At 45.8% G+C, this 23963-nt stretch overlaps 1 protein-coding gene across 1 annotated transcript in view; it reads left to right on the top strand.

Annotated features, from left to right (window-relative positions):
* TMEM248 (transmembrane protein 248) overlaps window positions 1-23963 on the top strand; it is a 167669-nt gene that overhangs the window by 20573 nt on the left and 123133 nt on the right. The window contains exon 2 of the mRNA XM_085649753.1: window positions 20406-20572. Within this exon, the coding sequence (XP_085505879.1) occupies window positions 20423-20572 (150 nt within the window). The 5' untranslated portion in view covers window positions 20406-20422. The remainder of the gene's footprint in view (window positions 1-20405; window positions 20573-23963) is intronic.

The following is a 23963-nucleotide window of genomic DNA, read 5'->3' as shown; positions in this document are numbered from 1 at the left end:
GTAGACAGTGGAGGTTGCGGAGGTGCTGGGTGATGTGCTCATGTCGTGGGATGCTGAGGGCGAGTCTGGCTGTGGCGTTCTGGGCAGTCTGGAGTTTGCGAAGGAGCGATTTGTTGATTCCGGCGTAGAGCGTTTCCATTGTGCAGCCTGCTGGCGATGAGTGACTGTCTTCCTGGAGTCGGGGGGGGGGGTGGGGGAGGTGGGATCCATTTGAAGGTCTTGCTGAGGATGTTGAAGCATGTGGAGGACACTGCATTGATCAGTCAGTTCATGGTGAGTGAGGAGTAAAGTATAATGCTGAGGTTGTGGGCGAGGTCCGTCGGGGTGGGTTTCCGAGGGCGGGAGGCCAACAGTTGTCGTCCCATGCGGTGGATGAATGAATTAAGAGTTTTTTTGTATAGCGCGACGTTCACTCCAAGGAGCATCTTGGCGCTTAGCGGAAAGGAAAGTTAGGAGATTTCACAGAGGAAAGGATGCCTGAGTGCAACGATTTTAAATAAGAGATAGCACCAGGTGATCTGGGGTAGCAAAAATCCACGTTTTGAGGAGCTTCCTGAAAGTAGGTTCCGTTTGTGTGTGCCTCAGCTGGGTGGGTAGAATGTTCTAGGCTTTTGTCGCTAGTACTACCATAGTCTTTCCACCCCTGGTTTACAATGAAATGAAATGTGGCATTTATAAAGCGCGAACTGTCACTCCCAAAGGAGCCTCTTGGAGCTGTACAGATTGAACTTAGCAGTGGAGAATGAAGACCTAGATGAGGGCAAGGCAAGATTCGTCAGGTGTTCCGTAGATCCAGGTCTTTAGGGCCTTCCTAAAATGCATTTCAGATTCCATCGATCTCAATTTGTTTGGCATAAAATTCCAAGCCTTTGCACCTAACACAGTAGCAGATTTCCCTCCCCTAATGTTAAATTTGGAACCAGGCAATTTGAGGAGGTTTGCAGATGTAGATCTGAGTGTCCTCATTGTAGTGTATGGTGTAAATCTTGTGGAGAGATATACTGGTCCTAGTCGGCGAGTAGCTCTGAAGGTGGTAACAAGGAGTTTGAATAGAATTCTCTTGTGTAACAGGAGCCAATGAAGAGTTTTCAGAGCCGCTGAGGCTGATGCCCTACGGGGAAGTTTTAAGACCAATCTGGCTGCTGCGTGTTGCACTACCTGTAGCCTCCTCAGGGTTGATTTATTGACCCCTGCCAGGAGGCTATTACAGTGGTCTAGACGTGAAAGTAATAATGCCACTGTTTTCCTCGCAGCAAGCAGAATCAAAGAATTTTTTCATGGTTTTAATTAGGCCAAAGCATGTACCCACCACCTTGAATATATGGGGTTTGAAGGAAAGGGAGGAGTCAAACCACACCCCAGGTTTTTAGCCACCTCCACAGTAGATGGAGGGGCTGCTGCCTCTTCCGGCCACCAATCCTTGGGTTGAAAGGGGTTATCTTTCCCATCAGCAAGATTTCTGTCTTGTCCGTGTTACATCAGAGGTGATTGTTTTTCATCTATTTGATGACCGCCGTAAGACAGGCTTTGAAATTTTCTTCAGCATCCGTGGAGTTTTTATCAAGGGTCAGGATCAGCGGAGTATCGTCAGCGTAAGATGTTGTTTCAATCCCATAAGCCGAAATGAGGGAGATAAGCGGGCCATGTATCTATTAAATAGGAGTGGAATAAGTGAAGCGCCCTGTGGGACTCCCGTGGTGATGGTACGTTCTGAGGAGAGAAAGGTGCCAAGAGAGACTGCTTGCCTCCGATTGGACAGGAAGGACGTGATCCAGGTCAGTGCCGTGTAGGAAATGTCGCAAGATTTTAGTCTGGCCAAGAGGATATTATGAGAGAGAGTATCAAAAGCGGCCGACAAATCCAAAAGGATCAGCACTGCCTTCCTGCCATTGTCTGTGATAAATTTCAGAGTGTCAGATATCTCCAGTAGAGCAGATTCCGTGGAATGTTTCGGGTGAAAGCCAGATTGTCGAGGGTGAAAATCTGGGCTGATTCATAAAAAGTAGAGTTCCTTATAGACCATTCTTTCTGTGATCTTACCCAAAATTGGCAGTAAGGATATGGGCCTATAATTGGAAAGATTAGAAGGATCTATATTTTGTTTTTTCTTTATTGGCTTCACAATGGCAAATTTCCACTCATCGGACACTATGCCGGAGAAAAGAGAGGAGTTCACTATCATTAATCACAGGATTCACTATGTCCATGATATGATGTAGTATCGTTGGGGGGCATGCATCCAATGGCAAACCTGATTTGAACTCTGGTATTGTTAACAAGTTCCCAGAAGTGGACCGCAGAGTACGTTTGGTGGTGTATGGCTTGATTCTGGATCTTAGATATTCTGGTCCAGTTTTGCTTATGGCTGTGTATGTAATGGTCAGGATTTTGAAAAGAATCCTCTTATGAACCGGTAGCCAGTGAAGCGCTAGAAGTGCTGCTGCTGAGGGGGGAGTCTTTAGGCAGTTTGAGTACTAGTCTCGCTGCATCATTTTGGACCATCTGCAATCTCTTCACAAGTCTTTTTTTATTCCTGCATAAAGGTTGTTGCAGTAGTCTAAGCGAGATAAAATTAGGGCTGCTGCATCCGTCTTCCTAGCAGGCAAAAGGAGTAGGTCGAAGAATTTTCGAAGAGTTTTATTAGTTTGGAAGCACATGCCTGTGATAGCAAGTGCTTGCTTGTGGAAAGATAGTGTGGGGTTGAATTTTATTCCTACATTTCTGACTGTATCTACTGTTGTGGGTGGAGCATCTGAGTTTGAGAGCCACAACTGGTTGGGCCTAAATACATTGGACTTTCCAAACAGCATAATTTCTGTTTTAGAGCTATTACATTTAAGGTGATTCAGTTTCATCCAATCCATCTCTGCTGTAAGTCAGTGGTTAAACTTCTCTTCCACCACTGTTGAATTTTTGTGAAGAGTGAGGATCATTTTAGTGTCATCTGCGTATGCAATAGATTCCACATCAGAGGTGGCCATCCGTGAGAGAAGTGGTGTCATGTAAAGATTGAAGAGGGTTGGGCTCAGGGATGAGCCCTGGGGAACCCCCGATGACAACCACTTTTCTCCCGATTTGTAACTTCCCAGTATTACAATCTGTTATCTACTATCTAGGAAAGATGTCATCGAGGCCAGTGCCTTGTTTTTCACTCCGCTGTGTTCTAGCCTGTCTCTCAAGATGTCATGAGAGACAGTATCGAACGCCGCCGATAAATCCAACAGAATCAGTACTGCCTCTTTGCCCTGGTCCAAGGCAAACTTTAGGGTGTCGGTGGTGTGGAGCAGCACTGATTCAGTTGAGTGGCCTGGTCTGAAACCTGATTGCCTGGGATATAGGGTGTTGGTTTCTTGCAGAAAGTTATTAAGTTGGGTATTGACTAATTTCACCGCAATTTTACTCAGACATGGTAGTAGTGAAATGGGTCTGAGGTTGGAGAGAGCAGTAGGGTAGCTAAGTTTCTTTTTTTGGAGTGGCTTCACAGCAGCAGTTTTCCAGTTATCAGGGATTTTCGCTAGTCTAAAGGTGGTATTGATGATCTGATTGAAAACGGAATTTACAGTATTCACCAGAGCATGTAAAGTTTTCGGAGGGCATGGGTCGAAAGGTGAATCTGACTTACATGAGAGAATAGCCTGCCTGGATTGTTATAGATTTATCTCCTTAAAACATGTGAGTTCCCTTTTTGTTCATAGTGCTTGGGCTTTGTTTGGCTGGGGTGGTATGTTTGTGAAATCTTTCTTTAGGTCTTTGATTTTATTGTCAAAGAACTCCGCGATTCTATCACATGGGTCCTGTTTAGGAGGAATTTCTCGACCTAGGCTTGTGGGATTAGTGAAAGTATATTAAAGATAGTTTTCTGATTTTCAACTGCACTATTTATTAGATTAGAATAGGGTGGATCCGAGGATGAGGACTTCCATTTTCTACGAGTTGAGCTTCAGGCAGCTGCTGCCTATCCAGGATGCAACGTCCTTCATTCCTTCCTGGAAACTGTGCCTGGTGATGTCGGGTTCCTTGGTGAGGGAGAGGATGAGCTGGGTGTCGTCTGCGTAGGATATTATGCGGAGTCCGTGTTTTCTGACGATGGTTGCAAGGGGGGCCATGTTGATGTTGAAGAGCGTGGGGCTGAGGAAGGATCCTTGGGGTACTCTGCATCTGATCTCTGTCGGTTTGGAGAGGAAGGGCGGGAGCCTTATTATTTGGATCTGCTCTTTCCTCTCAGGCAGAACACAGTCTAAGGCAGCTCCCTATATGCCGGCGTTGTGGAGTCTGGCCGCTAGTGTGCGGTGGTAGAAGTTGTCGAAGGTTGCAGAGAGCAATAGTATAATGAGGGCTGCAGTGTGGCCTCGATCGTGGAGGGTGCAGATGCCCTAAGTGGCGGCTATGAGGGCGGTGTACCTGCTGTTGCTGTGGAATCCGGATTGAGATGAGTCGAGGATGTTTTTAGTTTCTATGAAGTGTGTTAGTTGGCTGTTGACTATTTTCTCGATGACTTTGGCGGCGAAGGGGAGGTGAGAGATGGGCCTGTAGTTCTTGAGGTCCGTCGGGTCAGCAGAGGGCTTCTTGAGGGGTGGTCTGACTTTGGCGCATTTCCAGTCGTCTGGGAACGTGCCTGTTTCGAGGGCGCAGTTGAGTGTCTGAGGCGGCCCTGTGGAAGATGCGTGGCAGGCAGGGGTCAGTGGATGCTCCAGAGTGGATGCTCTTCATAGTCTTAGCAGTGTCTTCTGTGGTGACAGGTGTCCAGATCAGGAGGGTCGGCTTAGTGGCATAGCTGGTGGATGTGTTGAGTCAGTGCTTTGGACTTGGTCATCGAAATTGTCATAAAGTGTCCTGATCTTGTGGTGGAAGAAGGAACTGAGTTTGTTGCAAAGGTCCTGGAAGGGAGAGACATCTATGAATCCGCTGTGGGGGGGTTTGGTGAATTCTTGTATGATGGTGAAGAGTTCCTTGAAGTTGTGGCATTTGGAGAGGATTCTGTCCTGAATGAAGTTTATCTTTGTAGATCTGATGAGTTGGTGGTGTGCTGTGGTGGTGGCTCTGTAGGCAGTGCGTGCTTCTGGATTTTGCTGTTTCGCGACGCTTTCTTCAGTCGTCTGTACAAGCGCTTGGATTCTCGGAGGTCCGTGGTGAACCTAGGTGGCTTTCGTGTTGTGTCGTCTGTCGAAGTTCTGGAGGGGGGTGATCCATTGGTGGAGGTTGTTGGCTGCAGTGTTGGCGTCTGCTGGTGTAGGGGGAGGAGTGCGGCTTCAGTTTCTGCATGGGAGGCGAGGTGTAGGCTTATGTGCAGTGGGTTTCGAGAAGGATAAGTGGACACAGTAGTGGTCCGTCCAGAGAGGTTCCTTGGTGTGACTGAAGCAAATGTTTCCTCTGGCAAAGATGGGGTGGAGAGTGTGTCCGCTATGTGGGTGGGGCTGAAGACTTGTTGCTTCAGTCCAGCGTTGCCGAGGTTCTCTAGGAGAGCGGTGGAGTCTGGTTCGCTGAGGTTGTCAAGGTGGAAATACAGGTACGTAGTCTGTAGCGGTGAGGGCGTGAGGAGCGATTTATTCTGCAAAGGTGCTGGGGAGCAGGGTCTGGGTGGTCGGTAGGCGAGTGTTCAGCGGAGTGTCGTTCTTGGGTTGGGCTAGAAATGGATGTGTTCCATGGGGGGGGGGGGGGGCGAGGCGTCGTTCGAGATAGAGGTTGTCAGTCGGAGGGAGCTTTGGTGGGCGATGGCGAGGTTTCCACTGGGGTGGTTGGGGCGGTCTTTCCTCAGGATCTTAAGCCAGTCGGGGACGACGTTTGTGATGTTGAAGCAGAGCTGGCATTGGTCCAGGTCTCTGTGAGGAAGGCTACATCAGGCGAGAGGGTGTTGAGGAGGTCCCAAACTTCAACTGTGTGTCTGTCAGGGAGCGAAAGTTGAGGAAGATGCAGCTCAGGTTTGGGTGCTCTGGCGTCCGGTGGGTTGGTGGTAGATGTCTGGGTCTGGAGGTGGGTGCAGATGCGTCAGCAGTGTCGTAAGGAGAATGGGCCTTGGGAGTTGCTCGGCATCGAGAGCTGGCAGTTGTTGTATCCAGGGTTGAGTGCGTGGAGAGTGCTGGAGTCATAGCGACGGGGGAGAGGGGGGTCTTAGGACCAGGGTCCCTCCAGGCGCTGGTCGTGGCAGTGTCGTGGTTGGATGCAGACAAGGTTGCCTTTGGCACGCCAGTGTAAGTAGGGGTCAGGAGGGAAGGGAGAGCAGGAACATGCAGGGGGGAGGGGCCGCGGGGGCTGCAGCGGTGGGATAGGCAAAACGAAAACAGTGTAAATAGGCAGAGGCAAACAGCGAAATCAGGAAAAAAGGCAAAGATAGTAAAAGGAAAATAAAAAAAAAAAAGCAGACAGAAAAAGGCTGGCTGAGCGGACCAGCAGAAGAGCAGCCTCAAAATGGTTCACCAGGGATGAGGCGCAGGCAGGAGGAGCCTGCAGGTGGAGAAGGGCCTCAAACACCTACCTGGAACTAGAAAGGTACTGGGGTCAGTGCCTCCACGACGGAGCTGCGTGAGGGGAGAGCACTTTCTCTAACCAGGAGGTCAGATGTCTTGCTTGTCCTGTTGCGCAGTGGCCGCAGTTATGTAGGAGTCGGGGGAGGGAGAGAAGCTGGGAGGCAGAAGTGGGAACACGCAGGGTGGGGAGGGGCTGCGGGGGCAGCAGCGGCAGGAAAGGCAAGAGGAAAACAGCAAAAACAGGCAGACGGACAGGGAAATCAAAAAAAGGCAAAGACAGAAAAAGGAAATGGAAAAGAGAGCAGACAGAAAATGACTGGCAGAGCGGACCAGCAGAAGAGCACTCTCCCACTTGACCACCAGGAATGAGGTGCAGGCTGGAGCTTGCAGGTGGAGGAGGGCCTCGAACACCTACTTGGAACCAGAAAGGTGCTAGGGGCAGTGCCTCAACGACAGAGCTGCTAGAGGGGTAGCATTTCCCCAGACCAGGTCTTACTTTGACCCTATTTATGTCTGTTTTGCTTGTACTCCTAATGGAGCTGTATGTCGTAAGGATGTGTAGGAATTACTGGTCTTTAGTGGTTGTAGAAGTGGATGCAGTAATTTATATCTGAGATTGTGATGGCAATTTGATTTTGTCTGGCTGTGTCCCCTGTGGCAACTGCCATAGGATCATATTGGACACGTCTACATCATGGGTGTGCTGCCTCGTATCTTTTGCCAAGAGCAAATTTTGTGTCCCTTCCTTTATTGCTGCTTCGGTATGATATTCTAACTTGGTTCCTAGTGCAGCGGTCAGGGCTTTGATGGGTGATTCATGCGGTGGGTCTAATGTATGGTTTATATAAATTTACTTGTACGTTTGTATTGACAAACCGGCACAAGTACATAATACTGTATATTTGGTCACATTTCAATATACTGCGGCACAACTAGGAGACATGAATACATATCTGCAAATATCATAATACTGGTAGTCTTGAAGGAGCCCTCCTTGAAGGTTAAACAGAGATGGGGAAACCTGCAAACAGCTCAAATGCAGGCATTCTGAAACAGTGTCCACACTACCAGTATCGCATATATCGTTCTGAGGTAGAGTGAGCGGCTGTTTCCGCCTTGTCATTTTGTATAGTTGGGTGGGTATCAGAGTCCCAAGTTCAAGCCAAATAAGTTGTTGGGGTTTCCCAGATGTGTCTTGACCGGGAAGTCCGGGTCTGTAGTGATGCATAAAGTTCACATTGGGTATTGCAGTGCACCAAATCTCCAATCCAGTCTTGTCTGCGTGGCACCCTGTGACTCACCCAACACATCACTATATCCCTCTTTGCCAACAGCTGAGCTATCGCAACGAATGTATGCACTCCCTTTCAGATCTGCTTCACAAAACCCTGCAAGGCAACCACAACGAGTGTAATAACCACTCAGAACTCACTGATATTTGTTATTGTGTCCGCCACCTCTTCCCAAAAGACCTATGTCAGGACAGCCCCATGCCACGTAGAGAAAGTCTGCATGATCATGGGAGCACCACAGACAGCAATTTGAGCTAGAGGGGTCTAATTTGGCCCTCTGGGCAGGTGTGGAATATAGCTAGGCATATATTTGAAGTGTTTTTGTACTTCAATGAGCTTAGATTAATTTTCATGTAGCATTATGTCCGTTCGAGTCCCTGCTCCATGCACCTCTAGAGGTGTCTGGGGCATGGGTGTGCGCAGCAGAGCAGGTTTTATTAAGGCCGGATACCCATTTGGTGGCTTCGGTAGAGGAGATAATCAAGGTCAAGGCAGCATAGTCGGCAGGATTGCAATGTATAATGTCCACGAAGGTTGATCACGCACTGATTTTGATCAGTTTGTGTATGGGGGACCTGGGGCTCTGGGGTCTCACCCACAGTAAGCAGATGACATTCAATAAATAGAAGAATGGCAGTTCTCTGTAAAGAGTTAACTCCACCCTGCCTCATGTTCTGTGTACAGCCCGCAGACACATACATACTCTCTTGTGTTGCACTTTATAAAAATGAGAAATAAATTAAATAATAAATTGTTTGGAGAATATGCTACTACAGGTGACAGACATCCCCTTTTCACGTAACTTACCAGCATACGTAGTTTTGTGCTGTGACTTTGAAACCTTATTGCTGACCATAGAGGATGCCTTTAGAAAGGAAAACTACTTTCATGTGGGATTAAAATATTCCAGGTGGTCATCCAATAATGACAGAGCCAGACAGATGTTTTTTGGTTTCGACTGTTAGTGCAGTTTTAGGAATACCTTCCATGAGCTTTATAGACTGCAGGATTTAAATAAATCCAAAAGATGTAGGTATTAAAATAGATTTAGTTTCATAGCCAAATGTTTAGAACATGGGTACACCCAAAACCTTTTTAGGGGCCAAATGGTATGGTCTGTGGTGTGTCCGAGAGCTGCATTGATGTCAACGTGGTCAGTGGGGCATTGGGTTCGATGCAGGGGGTGGGGTGTAAGGTGGTCATAGAGGTAGCAAAGTATGTTCATGGTGTTGACAGTGAGTCAAGGTATTTTGAGGGGTTCACTCCATATTGCCCTCAAAATTAAGGCCCTAGTTTCAAGGAGAGTCGTAGACTTTACAATGCTGTGTTATGCTGTACCTGAATCTCTATCCCGCACCTTAGGTGAGTCTTCTATGCCTACTCTCGCTACATTTTGAGAATCAGTTAAAGATGCGAGCTGTGCTAAACCATCTCTAGTGTTACATTAAATGAACTATAATTTTGTCAATGTAGATCAACAACTCGGGCCACCAGTAAGGTACTCATGACAATTGACTTGCCTGTTAATTCACTACTGGCATTGTTGTCAGGGTGGTGGGAGAGATTTGAATGTTTCTAAATTCATGTTTGAAAATTATCAGTCTTTAAAAAAAAAAAAAAAAGAATTTCTTCTCAATCCAATGATGTAATCTTATGTCCTATAGTGAAACGTTTCTTCATGTTGAATCAAAACTTTATCAAATTTAGAAATTACTTTTATCATATTTTTACACGTTTGTAGCAGGATGTCTTTAAAAAGACGGTGTTCCTAAAGTTAAGTAGTGCAGGACACCTTGCTTCTATTCTTTTACTCTAGTTAGCTTGTAAATAAATACTCGCACTTGTATTTAATATCTTAGTGAATGTTAGTGCTCGCTCATGCAAACAGCAGCTGTGGGCACGATAAAGTCAGGTGGGCAGCAAGAGGCCCCTGGGCTGTCCTTTGAGCATCACTAGTCTAGAAGATGTTGAGAAAATCAACACTGTGTTTGCAGAAATGCGCATAATTCAAAATTCTGTGTTGGAAAAAAATTAGTAGGTCTTTTCCATTGTTTATCAGATTTTATGAAATGGCAGTAATTGGAACTCGCAGCATTAGCAGCGTCCACGCATTGTTGGAAGTAATCAAATTTGATATTAGTTATGTGCTTCTTGTGTAATATTTTAAAGGTACTTTACAAAGTTCTTGGTGAACACCAATAAATAACCAAATGAAGCCTACATAAACTGAATATGGTTCTGAAACTTACTTAGGAAAATATTTTTGCCAGTACATTATAAACCAAACTGAAACATTTAGGGCCTGATTACGATGACGGTTGGACGAGCGTTCGACCACCATCGCCGTGGGCAGGCAACCGTCCGACAATGAGTCGGCAGTCCCGCCTGTCCTCTTACGATACGACTGCCATGCAGGTGGTCGTAAAATGCCATTTTCTACTGCGGCCCGGAAAAGGGCAGCAGCCCAAGCCACAGTAGAGAGAGGCACTTTTCAAAACATCCATGCACCGTGCATGGATGTGTTGGGGCGGGGGGGCACCAAATGTGCCCCCTTGGCTACTTAGTGGCCCCAGAGGCATTGGGCCCCCCAAAGTCCGTTTCAGTCTACCTTTTCATGGTGGCGGGACCGCCATGATAAGGCAGTTGGAAAGGGACCTCCTAATCCCAACTGCGGTGCCTGTGCATGCACCGCCTCCATTGTTCAGCGACCAAACTCCTCAGAGGTGAAAGTGCGCTTTACAAATAACGCCTGTTTATATGGAACAGGGTATTTACGCAAAGCAATTAAGACCTGGGAGAGAGAAGAATTAACAAGACTGAGTAAATGAATTAATTGTGTGGTGTTAATTAAAAGTCATTCCATTAAACGTGTGATCATATATTTTTGCCTATTTAGATTTTATGTCAGTCTGTACTTTTACAATTGCTAATTAGGGGATCAAAACCTATCCACTCTTCACAGCAGGGTTTCCTTGTATAAAAAAAAATTCTGCTATCAACAAAGCTTGTTGAAATAATTGTTATTTTCTTTGGAATGTGTTTATTTGCATTTTCATACTTGCATTACAAAAACAGGTCAGATCTTCAAAGCATATTATTTCTTCTACCATTACATCCAGAGCAGATTTCAGCGATCTTGACACATAAGTAACCAATAGTACAAAAATATTTCTAATCAACAAGGCCCCCCTCTCCCTCCAATCCCTCCCACAGATCCCCCCCCTTACCACCATTTTTTAAAAAATATTTTATTTTTTATCCAACCAGCAGTTACATTTACTTTGTGTATCTACATAGTATTGAAATATAACATTTCCTTTGCACTCTGGATTACAATCGACATCCAATATTATACATTCGTCACTTTGCGATTCTCTTTGTACAACAGCTGGCACTCCGTTTAATTGGTAAAGAATTACCCCCCTCCATAATTCGTATACATTAGATTTGTATCTGCCCCCACTGCCTTATCTCTTTTTGCAGCCACATGTGTGCGTCCCTATTGCGTTCATATAGGTCATTTTATGGAATCGGGTTCTTTGGTCGTCTGCAGGTATTGAACAAGTGGTTCCCAGAAATCCCTGGGCCTCGAGGTTTGTGGGATATCTTCTGCATAGGTCTCTCATTTTGATTTACAATATGTCATGTCCGTGATCCAGTCTTTAAGCCTAGATGGCCCTTACCACCATTTTACTGCGAGTCTGTGAGCGTGAGACCATAGTATGCCAACCATGGCTTCCATATTATCCAGAACTTTTTTGGACACCCCTTTGCTTTGTAAGTCGTTTTCTCCCCTAGCATGTACATGTCCATTCCCCTTCGCCATTTGGCCAGTGTTGGGTTGGATGCAACCCCCCCACACCCTGGACAAGTCTCTTTTGGCTACTACCAATCCCAATTGTAGGAACGTTAATTTTGGTCGTGGGAGGTCAATCTCTGTAGTTAGGCCCAGCAAAATGAACATGGGATTAGGGAGTATCTACTCTTTCAAAATGAGCTCAAGCTCCTTCAGCAGCATTCCTCAGTATATCTGTATCTGCGGACACCCCCAAACCGTATGGAGAAATGTCCCTTCGTAGTTTTACATTTCAAGCAGTTGGGTGACTCAGTTCTACCTATCCGATGCAGTCTGGCCCTATCATAGTATGTTCTGTGTAGATACTTAAATTGAATCAGCCGAAGCCGTGATCTAACAGCAACTTCCCTGGGATGCATCAGCGCCATTTCCCAGTCCAGGTCTTCTTTCTCCCCCAGATCTGCCTCCCACCTTGACCTGAGCTTCCGTAAGGGGTCTGGTGTATTGTTTATGATTGTCCTGTACGTCCAGGATACCGCCTTTTCCTCTATTTCATCCATCAGTAACCGTCCTTCCAAACGTCTGTACTCTGGGAGACCCTCTATGTTGATATGTTGTGCCCGCCATGCATGCGTCCGCTGCAGATATTTAAAGTGTTGCGTTTTGATTCATTTCGTATTCTTTCTGGAGGTATGAAAACTTCACTAGTTCTTTACAATGCACTATGTCTTCAAGTTGAGAAATGCCCACCAAATCCCACTTCCGAAAGCCTGTCATCTTAGCAAATTCTTTGTCGTGTTCCTACCCAAGGCGGGGTTTCCCTAGTCACCCTGCCTTCCCATTTCATGCGTCTCTCTGCTTTCTTCCACGCTGCTATCACAATTTGCGTGGCTGGCAGTAGCTTTGCGGTTCCCCTGCCCCCATAGAGGTAATGTATGTAAGGTCTATTGACAAACTGCGTATGTTCAAGCACATATGTGAGGTGGTCCCTTGTTGAAATCATCATTTTTGTTTCTAATGAATAAAATCCATCCCTATAGCTATATAACAAGGTTTTTAAATTGGAATGTGGTCACAATGTAAATTCCCTCAAACTACGAAAAGTATTGAGAACCTTCAGTACCAAAGCATCTGACTTAAAGTTTGACTTCGCAGAGCAGCTGTCGCCTTGCCATAATGGGATCAACAGAAAAAGAGGTTTAATTAGCACTACTGAAAGTAGGACTTTGGCTCCACCCAAAGGTTGATTACCTTGTGTACAGATGGTAATTGGGCAGGTGTTATACTTCTGCTTGTAGTGCACTTTTCTGGTTGTGGCAAATCTTATGTTTAACAGACAGAACTCCTTTGATTATGGTCAGGCCTTGAAAAATCATAAACATTTTACTAGATCTGTAGGTCTAGTAACTTAAATAATCTACTCGACCTAATGCTCTTGGCCCATAAACTGGTTTCAAATTATGATTGTGATCGCAAATAGCCAGACCCTCTAGGATTTAGCAATTTGCACCAAAAATTGGCAGTTTAGTGCCTGTTAAATTCCCAAATTTGACCAAATCCGTAAATAACCTACCCCCCCCCCCCCCCGATCCCCTTTGAGACCTTGCGTGCCCCTTGGGGCACCCGGGGGCATTAGTTTTTATCAAGTTTTGACCTGCCGCCCACAGGGCACATAGTTGGCTGAGAGGGCATTTATTTTTTGTAAATTATCAGAGCCCGCCACCCATGAGGCACACGGGCCCAGGGGACATTTATCTTTATCAAGTTTCAGGCTCAGCATTGAGGCCTGAAACCTGATAAAAATAAATGCCCCCTGGGCCTGCCATGTGCCCTTGGGAACGGGGCCAAAACTTGATGAAAATAATACCCCTGGGGCATTATTTTTTATCAAGTTTTGGCTCCGCCGGCCATGGAGCATGCAACGAGCCCAGTGGGCACTTATTTTTTGTAAATTTTCAGAGTACACGGCCAGTACAGGGAACATTTTTTTTATCCAGTTTCTGCAGTGGACCCGAAACTTGATAAAAATTAACGCCATCTGTACCTGCCGACCACCCCCCACCCAGGGTGCATTCGTTTTATCAAGTTTTGGACCCACAGGGCACGCAGCGGGCTCTGGGGCATTTTCTTTTTTAATGATTTAGGGTCCACAGTGTGCCCTGTGGGTGGCGGGCCCAAAAACTTGATAAAAATGATTGCCCGTCGCCCAAGCGTTGCCTGGGGGGGGAGCCATTCGATTTTATCAAGTTTTGGGCCTGCTGCTTACGTGGGACGTGGTGGCCCTTGGGGCATTTTTTTTATTTGTAGTTATGATTAGAGCCAGCCGACCCACTGGGCAAATGGTTGCCCTAGGGCTAAATGATTAGGGCCCGCCTCCCATGGGGCCCTGTGGGTCATTATTATTATTATTATTATTTCTTTAATTATTAAGGCCGCCGGGGGCTCTGGGAGCAATCATTTTTGGGGGTTTGAACCTGCCACACAGGCGGTGGGTCCTGTGGATATTAATTTTTTAAAATAATTTAGGCCCTCTGCATGCAGGGCCTGGGGGCATTTATTTTTTATCACAATAACACAATAAAGTACAGCAAAAATGCCTGAATTTGCGTATTTGTGCTACAAATTTGTGCGGCAAAATTTGTTAGTCTATGCCGCAATATTTGGGGGGGAGGGGTTGGGGGGGGAGTCTGACAAGGTAAGGTAGGACATCCTTGCCCGTACCCATGATGAAGGATTGGAAAATAGATGCCACGGCTTAACTCTGGCACTTAGGGCCATATATAAAAAGCAAATCCATTTGCACCATTTTGGACCAACACCTGCCTTGTTCAGGACCCCCAGCATGTAGTCCCAGTGGAGAGAGCCTAATGCTTTAGTTAAGTCTAAGGTAATGCGGCAGCTTTTTGGAACTCATCTGCTATGCTAGAAATTATATTGCAGATTTTGAGAGGTGCGGTGACCCAGAATTAGGCCTGACTGGTGGGGGAAATAAGGAACGGGAGCTTTGGGAGTAATCCATTAGCTAGCAATTCACAAAGGATTTTAAAATCCGCATTAAGGGTAGATGTCTGTCGAATCCCTCGGTGGGGCTTGAGCATTTTGGAAATAATAGGTTTATTATAGGAGATGGGAAGGCACCCTAGCATGAGGGTGACATTAGAAAGCCAAGGCACGTGCGATGTCAGTTGAGGGGCATAGAGTGTATGAAATTCGGATGGCAGCCCATCTGCTCCTGGATCTTCCCCCGGGTAGGTCCTTCTCAACCCCATTAAGCTCTTGCAACGTCAAAGGAAGATCACATTCCCGCACAGTTGTAGCCAAGCGGTATGGAAGTAGGTCAAGAAATAGCGCCTGCACCCCTGTCTTAGAAGATGGTCGGGGCTTATAAAGGGTAGCATAGGAGGCACAAAAAACCTCCGTGATAGACGACTGTGCAGTGTGCACCACTGCCAGAAGGAGGATTCCGTCTGAGTGGCAATGAAGTGGAAGCTCTTGGCTTGGCTAGAAAAGCCAAGAGCTGACACGATCGCCTTCATTGTCCGCTTTAGCGCGGGGTGTGGAGTAATTGAAGTGACACAATTCTTAGGTCTCTCCTAGGCAGTGCCTGTGCTGTCTCTTTGAGACATGTTGTATTCTGAATATGGGCTTTAGGCCCGGCCATTTTCTGCCCATGTATTTTATTGGCACCTTTGACTGTCTTTTAAAAAAAAAAAAGAAAAAATTCCATTGGTAAATTTGTTTAGAAGTACCTCCTTTTCTCCTGTTATAACCTCCCATAAGGACTGCCCCTGTGTCATGTGTTGTTACTCAGTATGTGTTATTTACATTTGGGAGCACTATTTTCTTAATGGCTCTTCTCCTAGCTGCTGTTGCAGGCACAACATGCTCTCCCGCTTCCACAAAGCGGAGTGCACGTGTTTTCCTGGGTCAGGGTGGCGCCCGCTTATGGACCCCACATTTTCTTTTAAAGATGCTCCCTTCTCTCCCGGCGTCCTCAAATTATCGCCTTTTCACTTTTTTATTTATGCGCGGCTCGCCAAATGCTCTTTAAAAAATTTTTTTTATTTTTTTTTAAGCAGCCCGGCAAGCCGCGCTTCATCTTCAACAACGGTGGCTGTTCGCCTTTCTTTTTATTTTGTGCTGCTCACCCAACTGTATTTTTTACTATCGTGTTTCTCAAATAATCGTAGCATGCCGCTCTTGATCTTCAACAATGGTGGCCACACGCCTTTCTTTTTTCTCCGGCGCGGCGACTGGCCCAACTCTTTACACTCTTTTCTAGTCCGCAACATTGGAGTCCTAGCTGTCTTTAAACAGAGCATGCATACTTGTGTGTTTTGCTTCTCTGCAGCTGCGTGAACTATGTACATCATCTGCCATGGATGCCTGCATACAGTGCATGCTGGCAGTGGACCTCTGTTGTCCATAAGTGGACTCTAAGTAGTGTTTACCATGGCTGCGTGTACTTTGTCAAGTTACTTTACATTAACATAGCCATAGCTTTACTGTACAGTTGCTATGAAAGCCTATAATACGGTATAGTGTTAAAAAATTTTCTTTAAATAATCACACCACTGCAAACAAAATACTATAAGTAAAAAACATTGCCGTTTACAATGCCAATAGCTCCAACAAATGCGAGACCTGTTGCATTGCAAATGCTTGGTCTAGGATGTTGGAAACCGCTTCAGGCCAAGGTCACCTCAGCAGCCTTGGTCTGCAATAACTCCTCAAGGAACTGCTACGAGGCCTTCAATCTAGTAAACTGTCCTGCTAATATTCACCAATCCTCTATCACCAAATGAATGCAAAATCCCCTAGTGACATCCTTGAATGTCTTCCACTCCAGTAAGAGGGAGGAAGCAGAACCCTTGTTATTGAATCTATATGGTCACATAAGGATTGACGAAACACTGTATTGTCCAATATTGACGGTTGTAAACGCTAGGTCGGGATCAGCGTCCATTGCCTTCGCCTAGCCAGCTCGACTTGCAGAGGGTTATGGGTGGATAGTAACCGAACACAGTATGAAATTGCAACTACTCTGAAGTGCATATCTGTGGTGTCCACAAATCTATCTATTCTAAAGTGACCGTGGTGTACTGAGGAGTAAAAGGAGTTGTTCCTCTGAAACGGGAATTTCAAGCGCCAAAGAGATCCAAACTGCCAACCCTCTACCCAGGCCTGGAGTTCTCTAGCTGCTGGAACGGCCAAAGACTGTGGGAGTGGAGATGTAGAATGATCCAAAGATGTATTAAGTACACAATCAAAACCCAGGGGTTCGGGCCCAATCAAGTGAGAAATTGGATAAGCAAGATGAAAAACGAGTTTGAGCCACTTGGTGGTTGGGGGGTTGAGAAGGGCGCGTATATACTTCCCAGTACTAAGCCCAAACCATCCAGCTGGCCAAACGGCGATACATATTGGCCAGCCTCATCAGTCTTAGTTTCCTCAGCCTCAATGGGTACTCTGGGCCTAATAAAGCTCGCAACTCCCCTTGCCTATGCAGAAAAACTAGTCTCAAACACCATGTATTGCAGAGTCTGGATACCCCCTGGGCCAATAAATATGACTTGTGCAAAATAGCTAAATGTGTTTTCCATCGAAACAGGGTAGAGCGAATTTGATGAAATTTATGATGAGAATTCATCCCACTAACATTCCATGTCACTCATTTATTTTGAGTTGCGTATTATGTAATGGGAGAGGGCTCTGGATGGTGAGATGACTAGTCGACAAGCCCAGAGAGGGTCGAACTGGGAGACCAAGTCGACCAGGTTATGATGATATCTATTGTCAGAGTGTGTAGTAAATGTGTCAAAGGAACCCCCAAGAAAGCCAACCCTAGTAACAAAACTGAGAGCCAAGGCTCAACAAAAAACTTCACTGAGGTTAGTTCCTCGGCCAGAAGCAAGCAGAGGAGTCTGGTAAGGAGGGTGATGCGGGGCAGCAAAAGAGCCTGCTGGCTTGCATGTAGTTTGTGAAGGGATCGTCTTATTGCATCAGCAAGTGCTGGGAAGAGTCCAACCACTGGAACAGACATGTCCGAAACCGAGGAGTGCGTGCACTGTCTGTGGGTCACTAAGTGGAAGGTTGGGCCCATATAGCCAAGGCATCTTGAGTGTAGTATGCGGTTCTGCATGTTCCTAAGTGCGGTTATAAACCCGAAGAAGCAGGAAGATCATTACTTTAGTATTATCTATATGAATCTGGTCTTTCTTGCGGACTTGGTAGGTGGGGGCATAGTTGACAGTGCCACCCTGGGCTGTGATTGAGCACAGGAATGCCGGCAGTTGTGCCTTCGTAAGATGCGCATTCTACCCATATCGGAGGGAGCTTGACGTGAAGAATCCACTATGCAGACTGCTGTTGCTTGGATATGAATTTACCTAAAAGACTAGAGGAATTTAGCTAAACAGGAACAGTTTGGTTTAATTAAACGCAGCGACAGGGAGAGTCTTGACAGAGTGCGTCTGAAGAAAGTCTCATTTCGCTGACAAAATATACAACTCGTGACGTACTCTTAAACAATTCTGCATTCTTGAAAAAGCATATTGGTCATAAGTTTTGACCATCTGACAAGGACACAAATGGCTGGTGACCTCGGGGAGAGCTAGTGTTGGCCAGTTTTTATGGGTCCAGATGTCTGTTATGAGGAACGCATCGTCACTGTGTGTGGTGTGCATGTCGTGTCCCGATTGGCTCAGTGTTTTTATCTATACGTAGCATCTAGCTTTGTGGTATTTTTGGGGAACGTGCACCTTTGACCAAACATGTTTTATTGGGGCCAATTTCTTCAGACCTGTTTGTGGTGCAGCTCTCTATCTGGGGAATTGATCAGGGTTTACCCTGGGTGCACGTTTGTCTTTGGGATGAGTGAGACCCCACCTGTGACCTGACACTCGATAGGCATGGATTGGGGTGTGAGGGCCTCTCTGACCACGTCTCTCTGACTTGGGGTGGATGGGTAGGCCACCTTGGGTGAATCAGACAGCAATGATACGAGTTCATTAGAACTTCTGAAAATAATATGGTGGCCATTGATATCAGTTTTTACTGGCATGCCCAACATCGTGCATACAGTTGTCACAGCATACATCAACATTGTCTTTGCTGATATTGACATAGTTATGCGTGCCTAGGTCATCACGTTCATGGTTTCTACTGATAACCTTGTTATGCATGCATGGATTATGGCATACATAGACATTGTTACTGCTGGTGTGAACACTGTTGTGCGGGCATAGATAATGGCCTACATTGACATCGCATAACAATGTCAATGCCTATAAATGCAGACAGGTTACGGCATACGTTGACATTGCATTTTTTGGTATTGCTATTGTTGGGCCTGCACATATCATGGTATTCATTGACATCGTATTCATTCATTCCAACACCGCAGACCGAATGCCGGCTGTAGTCAGTGAAGCTGTGAGTCTTGATGTGCCCACGCTCTTGGTTCGCCTCAACCCACATTGAAAAAGAAATTCAAGGGGGGGGAAAAGGGGCACGAGCAGCCATGGGTGACGGGGGCAAAAATGAGCCTATTGTAGTCAGTAGTAAACATAAAAGAATCAATAGTGCAGATATGATGGCCAAAAACTTAGTTGGTGAAATTTTAACATATCTCTGGGTCACCCTATGGAACCCGTCTCACTCCGGGGGGAACAAGTAGCACCTAGGGAAATTGATTCATAATGCGTAAAGGGGGTGTCAGGAGGCCGTTGTCAATCATAGGTAATACTGGCCGGGGGAAAGGGACGAAAAATGTCACTCACCCAGCCTTTAGGCCTTCATCTGCATCTCTGGGCCCTTGATTTCCACACAGTGCGCTGGCCAGTTGAGGGAAAGAAAACCTTGAGAAGGCCCACCGGCTGCAGAAGAAAGAGGCCAAGCACCAGCCACTGCACTCCGCAAAACATTGCAGTTTGAAAGCCTAAGAGGAGTAGCGCACAGTCTCTCCGACTGATGCATCTGTAGGTCACTCCTGCAAAGTGTGACTTCGGGACCATCCCCAGACCCTGCCGCGCAAGACTGTGTCCCTGCTCAGCCGGAATATCAGAATCCAGAATCCAGCAGTCCATGCACGGCGCTTCCGCAAACTGTCTCCATGTTTGGCAGCTCAGCCACGCCTCTTTGTCTTTAAAGATAACTTCTCGTCCTGCCTTGTTGTGGCTTTGAGTGACAAATGACTAGAGGTTTTTTGTTAAAAATCGATTGGATAGGCCCTTGATGGTAAATTAAATCTGTAAAGTCTGTAATGTGACAGTATGGAATTACATAATCCAGATGCAATCACTAATCTGTTTAGAGTATTGCATACTTTGTAAAAAAAAAATGTTTTTTCTTTTTTTACTCTTTCTTTCTACCATCCCAGCCAAGGAGTTTTATTGTGCTTTGGAAGACAATACAGCCTACCTCTGATCTTTGGAAAATGAAAGCCATTGTTATCCAGAATTCTTTATATTGAGTTTGACTGTACATTATAGGGCAAACTCTTTTCTTTCTTCACCTCCTGCCAAACCAAGACTTGGCATGACGTGACTAATGTGTGCAGTAAATTATTCCTTGTTTTATTTGGCAAGAGCTAACAGTCCTTTGCACTGGAAGCACACACCTGACTTATGAAAGGTATCTTCAATAACTGGAAAGTGGATTTATGAAGCAATCATTGCTTGTGAAAGATGTTTGGAAGTGAATGGCAATCCATGAACTGTTCTTTCTTAAATTACCAGTTTTCACTGGAAGATTCGAGCATTTAGATGTGGGAAGGTTAGTTTGAGAATTGGTATTCTGTATTTGCTTGTATATTGTATGTATTGATTGTGGTCCTGTGTTGTTTACTTGCAGGTTAATTGGAGCTAGCCATGTTCAGCATACATCCCTTGGAGATCCTGAAGAGTTATGTAAGCAGCCGTCCTCCTCTTGTGGTCTTTATGATCAGTGTCAGTGCCATGGCGATCGCCTTCCTGACACTGGGATATTTCTTCAAACTCAAGACACCTGCGATGACTGAGGTACAGCAGCTACGTTTTATCAGTCATCTGCTTCATCTCATTCTATCCTAAAGTAATGCAGCTTATTGTAGAATGTACTGTCAGTAAATGTTCGAGGTTTTTTTTATTTTAACACTTTAATTTTCCACATAAAGAAGGCAATTCACAATGCATTGCGTATGGTTATTGCACAACCAAATAAAAATAACGAATCGTACCTGACAGTACATGCTACAATAATGCAAAAGGTATTGATTCATACAGTGGCAACACCCAATAGACGCCGGATCCCGACCCCCCCCCCCCCTCGCACCCGCCCACCTTCCCCACACCATCCTGCAAAGTTTGAGCAGTCGCTTTCCTGTGGATATTCTGGGCCGCAACCTCACCACAAGCTTGCGCCATGTCATGTTGTGTGACAGTGTGCGGCACCCGTCTCTCAGCCCACTCCCTCCGGCACTATGCCATTGTCAGTTTGTGAGGCAGAAGCTTGCCTGGTCGTGTCAAAGTATGCTCTTAGTAGTCCCCATATGTCTTTAGGACGGGATGCTGGCGGCATCAAACTGGCATATAACTCTGCATTAGTGCTGCAATACACCAGGCTATGCAACCAGTCTTGTAACTTGGGGGCTGTTTTCCTACCCCAGTGGATGGCTACCTCCCTCTTCGCCAGCAGCAGCCCCAGGGACGCCAACCTTCTAGCCTTCTTGGCAATCTAAACTGTATAACCCAGGAGGGCTATTTCAGGAAGGGGGACAAGTGGAATCCCAATGATTTTCCTCAGTGTTTCGTGTACCTCCACCCGATAGGTCTGTAAACGAGGGCAGGTCCAGGCCAGATAAAAAAAAACAGCATGTGGAGCGGTGCATTTCAAGCAGTTGTGAGGTTTGGATGCATCAATCTTGTGGGCCATGGCAGGCGTGTAATAAGCACGGCAGAGGAATTTAAAATGTAATAACTTATGCCGGCTGTTAAGCGAGATATCCCCGGTGACCACACCGCTCTTCTTCCATTGGTCCTCTGTGATCACCCCGCCTACATCCGCCTCCCATTCCTGTCTGATCCTGGAGTCTTCTACAGGAAGAAGCTGAGCGCAGGCCTTGTACATTTTAGAAACCAGGCGAGCACCACCTGTATCTTCCAGGACCAGGCTAAGTGGGGGGGGAATGCATCCGGCTCAACCGGGAATGAGGGAAGCTCCGCACGCAAGGCGGCTTTCATTCTGCACATGAGGAAGCGGGTCATAAAACTGCAATCTAGGAATCTGCCTTCTTCGTCTGTTGTGAAGACATGCCCCCCGGGAAATAGGTCACCTATCTTAGCTGTCTGCTGTTGCTAATGTGCGCTGTACTATACGCTCTCCAGTAAGTGGGAACCATCTGCTGTTGGGCAAGGGAAGGGCAGAGGAGTATAAATATGTGGTCCCCGTACGCCTACTCAGTCTATCCCAGGCAGTCGTTGACACTGTCTGAATATCCTGCTTGTCCCGTGGGAAACCACCCGGTAGGATCTCGCTCAGTTTGTCTGGAAGAACCAAGTCCGCTTCCAGTCTCAGATACGGGATACAGGCGTCTGGGTGAAACCAGGCGTGCGCGTAGCGGCACTGCGCCACCAGGTAGTACAATTGGAAGTCTGGGACACTAAAACCTCCTCTGTCATAAGGCTGGGTCAATATGGACCAGCGAACTCGGGGACGCCTGCCACCCCACACCACCCGAATCATAAGTGACCTTAGGTGCGAAAGAAAACATCCGACAGGGGCACAGGGATATTATTAAATAGATATAGCAATTTGGGGAGGACCACCATTTTTATGATAGTCGCTCGGCCAGCTAGAGACCAGGGTAGTCTTAGCCATCTGTCCACCTGCTCTTCTATTTTTTGAAAGGTCTGCCCATAATTAAAGCGTATGAGTTGAGTGGTATCCAGGTGGATGTGGATGCCGAGATATTTCACCGAGTCCTGGCCCCATTCCAGAGGGAATTCACAGTCCCATCGGACCGTGGACTCCGATAGTGGGAATATAATAGACTTGTGCCAATTGATGCCCAGCCCGAGAAACTGCCAAATTAGTCTAGTCAAATTAGTTCAAAAAATGGGCTAACCTAGAACTAATTGCAATACAATTTCTGTGAGTGGATTGTTATTGAAATTTTTCCGTAGAAAACGATGGTGAAAAGTCTGCCACTCTATCATGACGCGTTAATCCAATATGGCAGTATTTTCAAAATGGCTGCCCGTTAGTTGAGGTATAGGGTATAACTGTTTATATGCCCATGTGTGCTATCATTTTATATGTTTTTAGGGACGGAAAAGTCAAAAATAACATCAAAAATTGTTTCTGATGACCATAATATCAAATTGGGATTAATACAATAAACAACGATAATTTTATGTTAAAATGCCAAACATAGTTTTGACATTATTTTTTTATTTACATTTTTTTTAACATCATTTGAAAAGGATAAACAAATTTCAACTAGATAATATAGCACTTCTCAATATGACACTGACAAATGAAAATTGTTAAAGAGATATATTCAAACAGCACTCCTCAGTGTAAGAATAGTATGATTTCAATCATCGTCCATGTCCACTTCCATGGAATTGCAACAGCTTATTCCCCGACAATCCGTGCACGCCTCTGTGCACACTATTCCCTGTCTTTTGCATATACATTGCAGAGTCGCACAATGACTCTGGCTACAACCACATGTCACAAATTTGAATAAATGAGCTGGTGCTTGACTCATTCTAATGGGAGCCAGTCTTCCATCTTTCACTTCAAATCCCCACTGTAATGGATCCATATGAATACCCATCCACTGCTGCACCTGATGATCTACTCTGAGTGAATGAAATTTGCAGGCATCCTCTGTAGGAGGCAAGACTTCTGGTTTCACATGTATTGTTGATTTTGTTGCCTTTGAAGTGAAAGTTCGAAGTCTCATATCATGTAGTGTGCTGTCTCCTGTTATTCCTCCATACAACTCTATAATAGCATTAGGACCAGCATTTTCAATTTCTTCTGTTGATTTTTGTGAAGTTTGGAATACGGCAACACTTTCTTTGAAGCTGCCTGATTTTCTTAGCAACTTTATGGAGTCACGTTTTGCTAATCCAAACGGTTTGGAGGTGGTATCACATCCTAATACAGCGTGAGCAAATAAGATGTGAGAGCAGACGTCATTACCTAAAGATTTGGCTAATTTCCTAATATCATACACAGTTATGTTTTTGGAAGATTTCGTAGGTTCTGGTCAGCATATTGAACGAATTTTGGAGAACTTTCAGAAGGTTCCACAAGGACAGGTATAGTATTAACTCTTTCTGCTGCAGCTGAACGTTCAAAACGAAGAACTTTCGAATAGGAGCTGCAGAATCCCATATGATTTACTGCTTCAACTCAGGG

Source organism: Triturus cristatus, chromosome 3_2 (assembly GCF_964204655.1).
Source record: "Triturus cristatus chromosome 3_2, aTriCri1.1, whole genome shotgun sequence".
Classification (NCBI taxonomy): Eukaryota; Metazoa; Chordata; class Amphibia; order Caudata; family Salamandridae; genus Triturus; species Triturus cristatus.
Note: the sequence above shows the minus strand (reverse complement) of the source record. Positions and strands in the feature narration are given on the sequence as shown.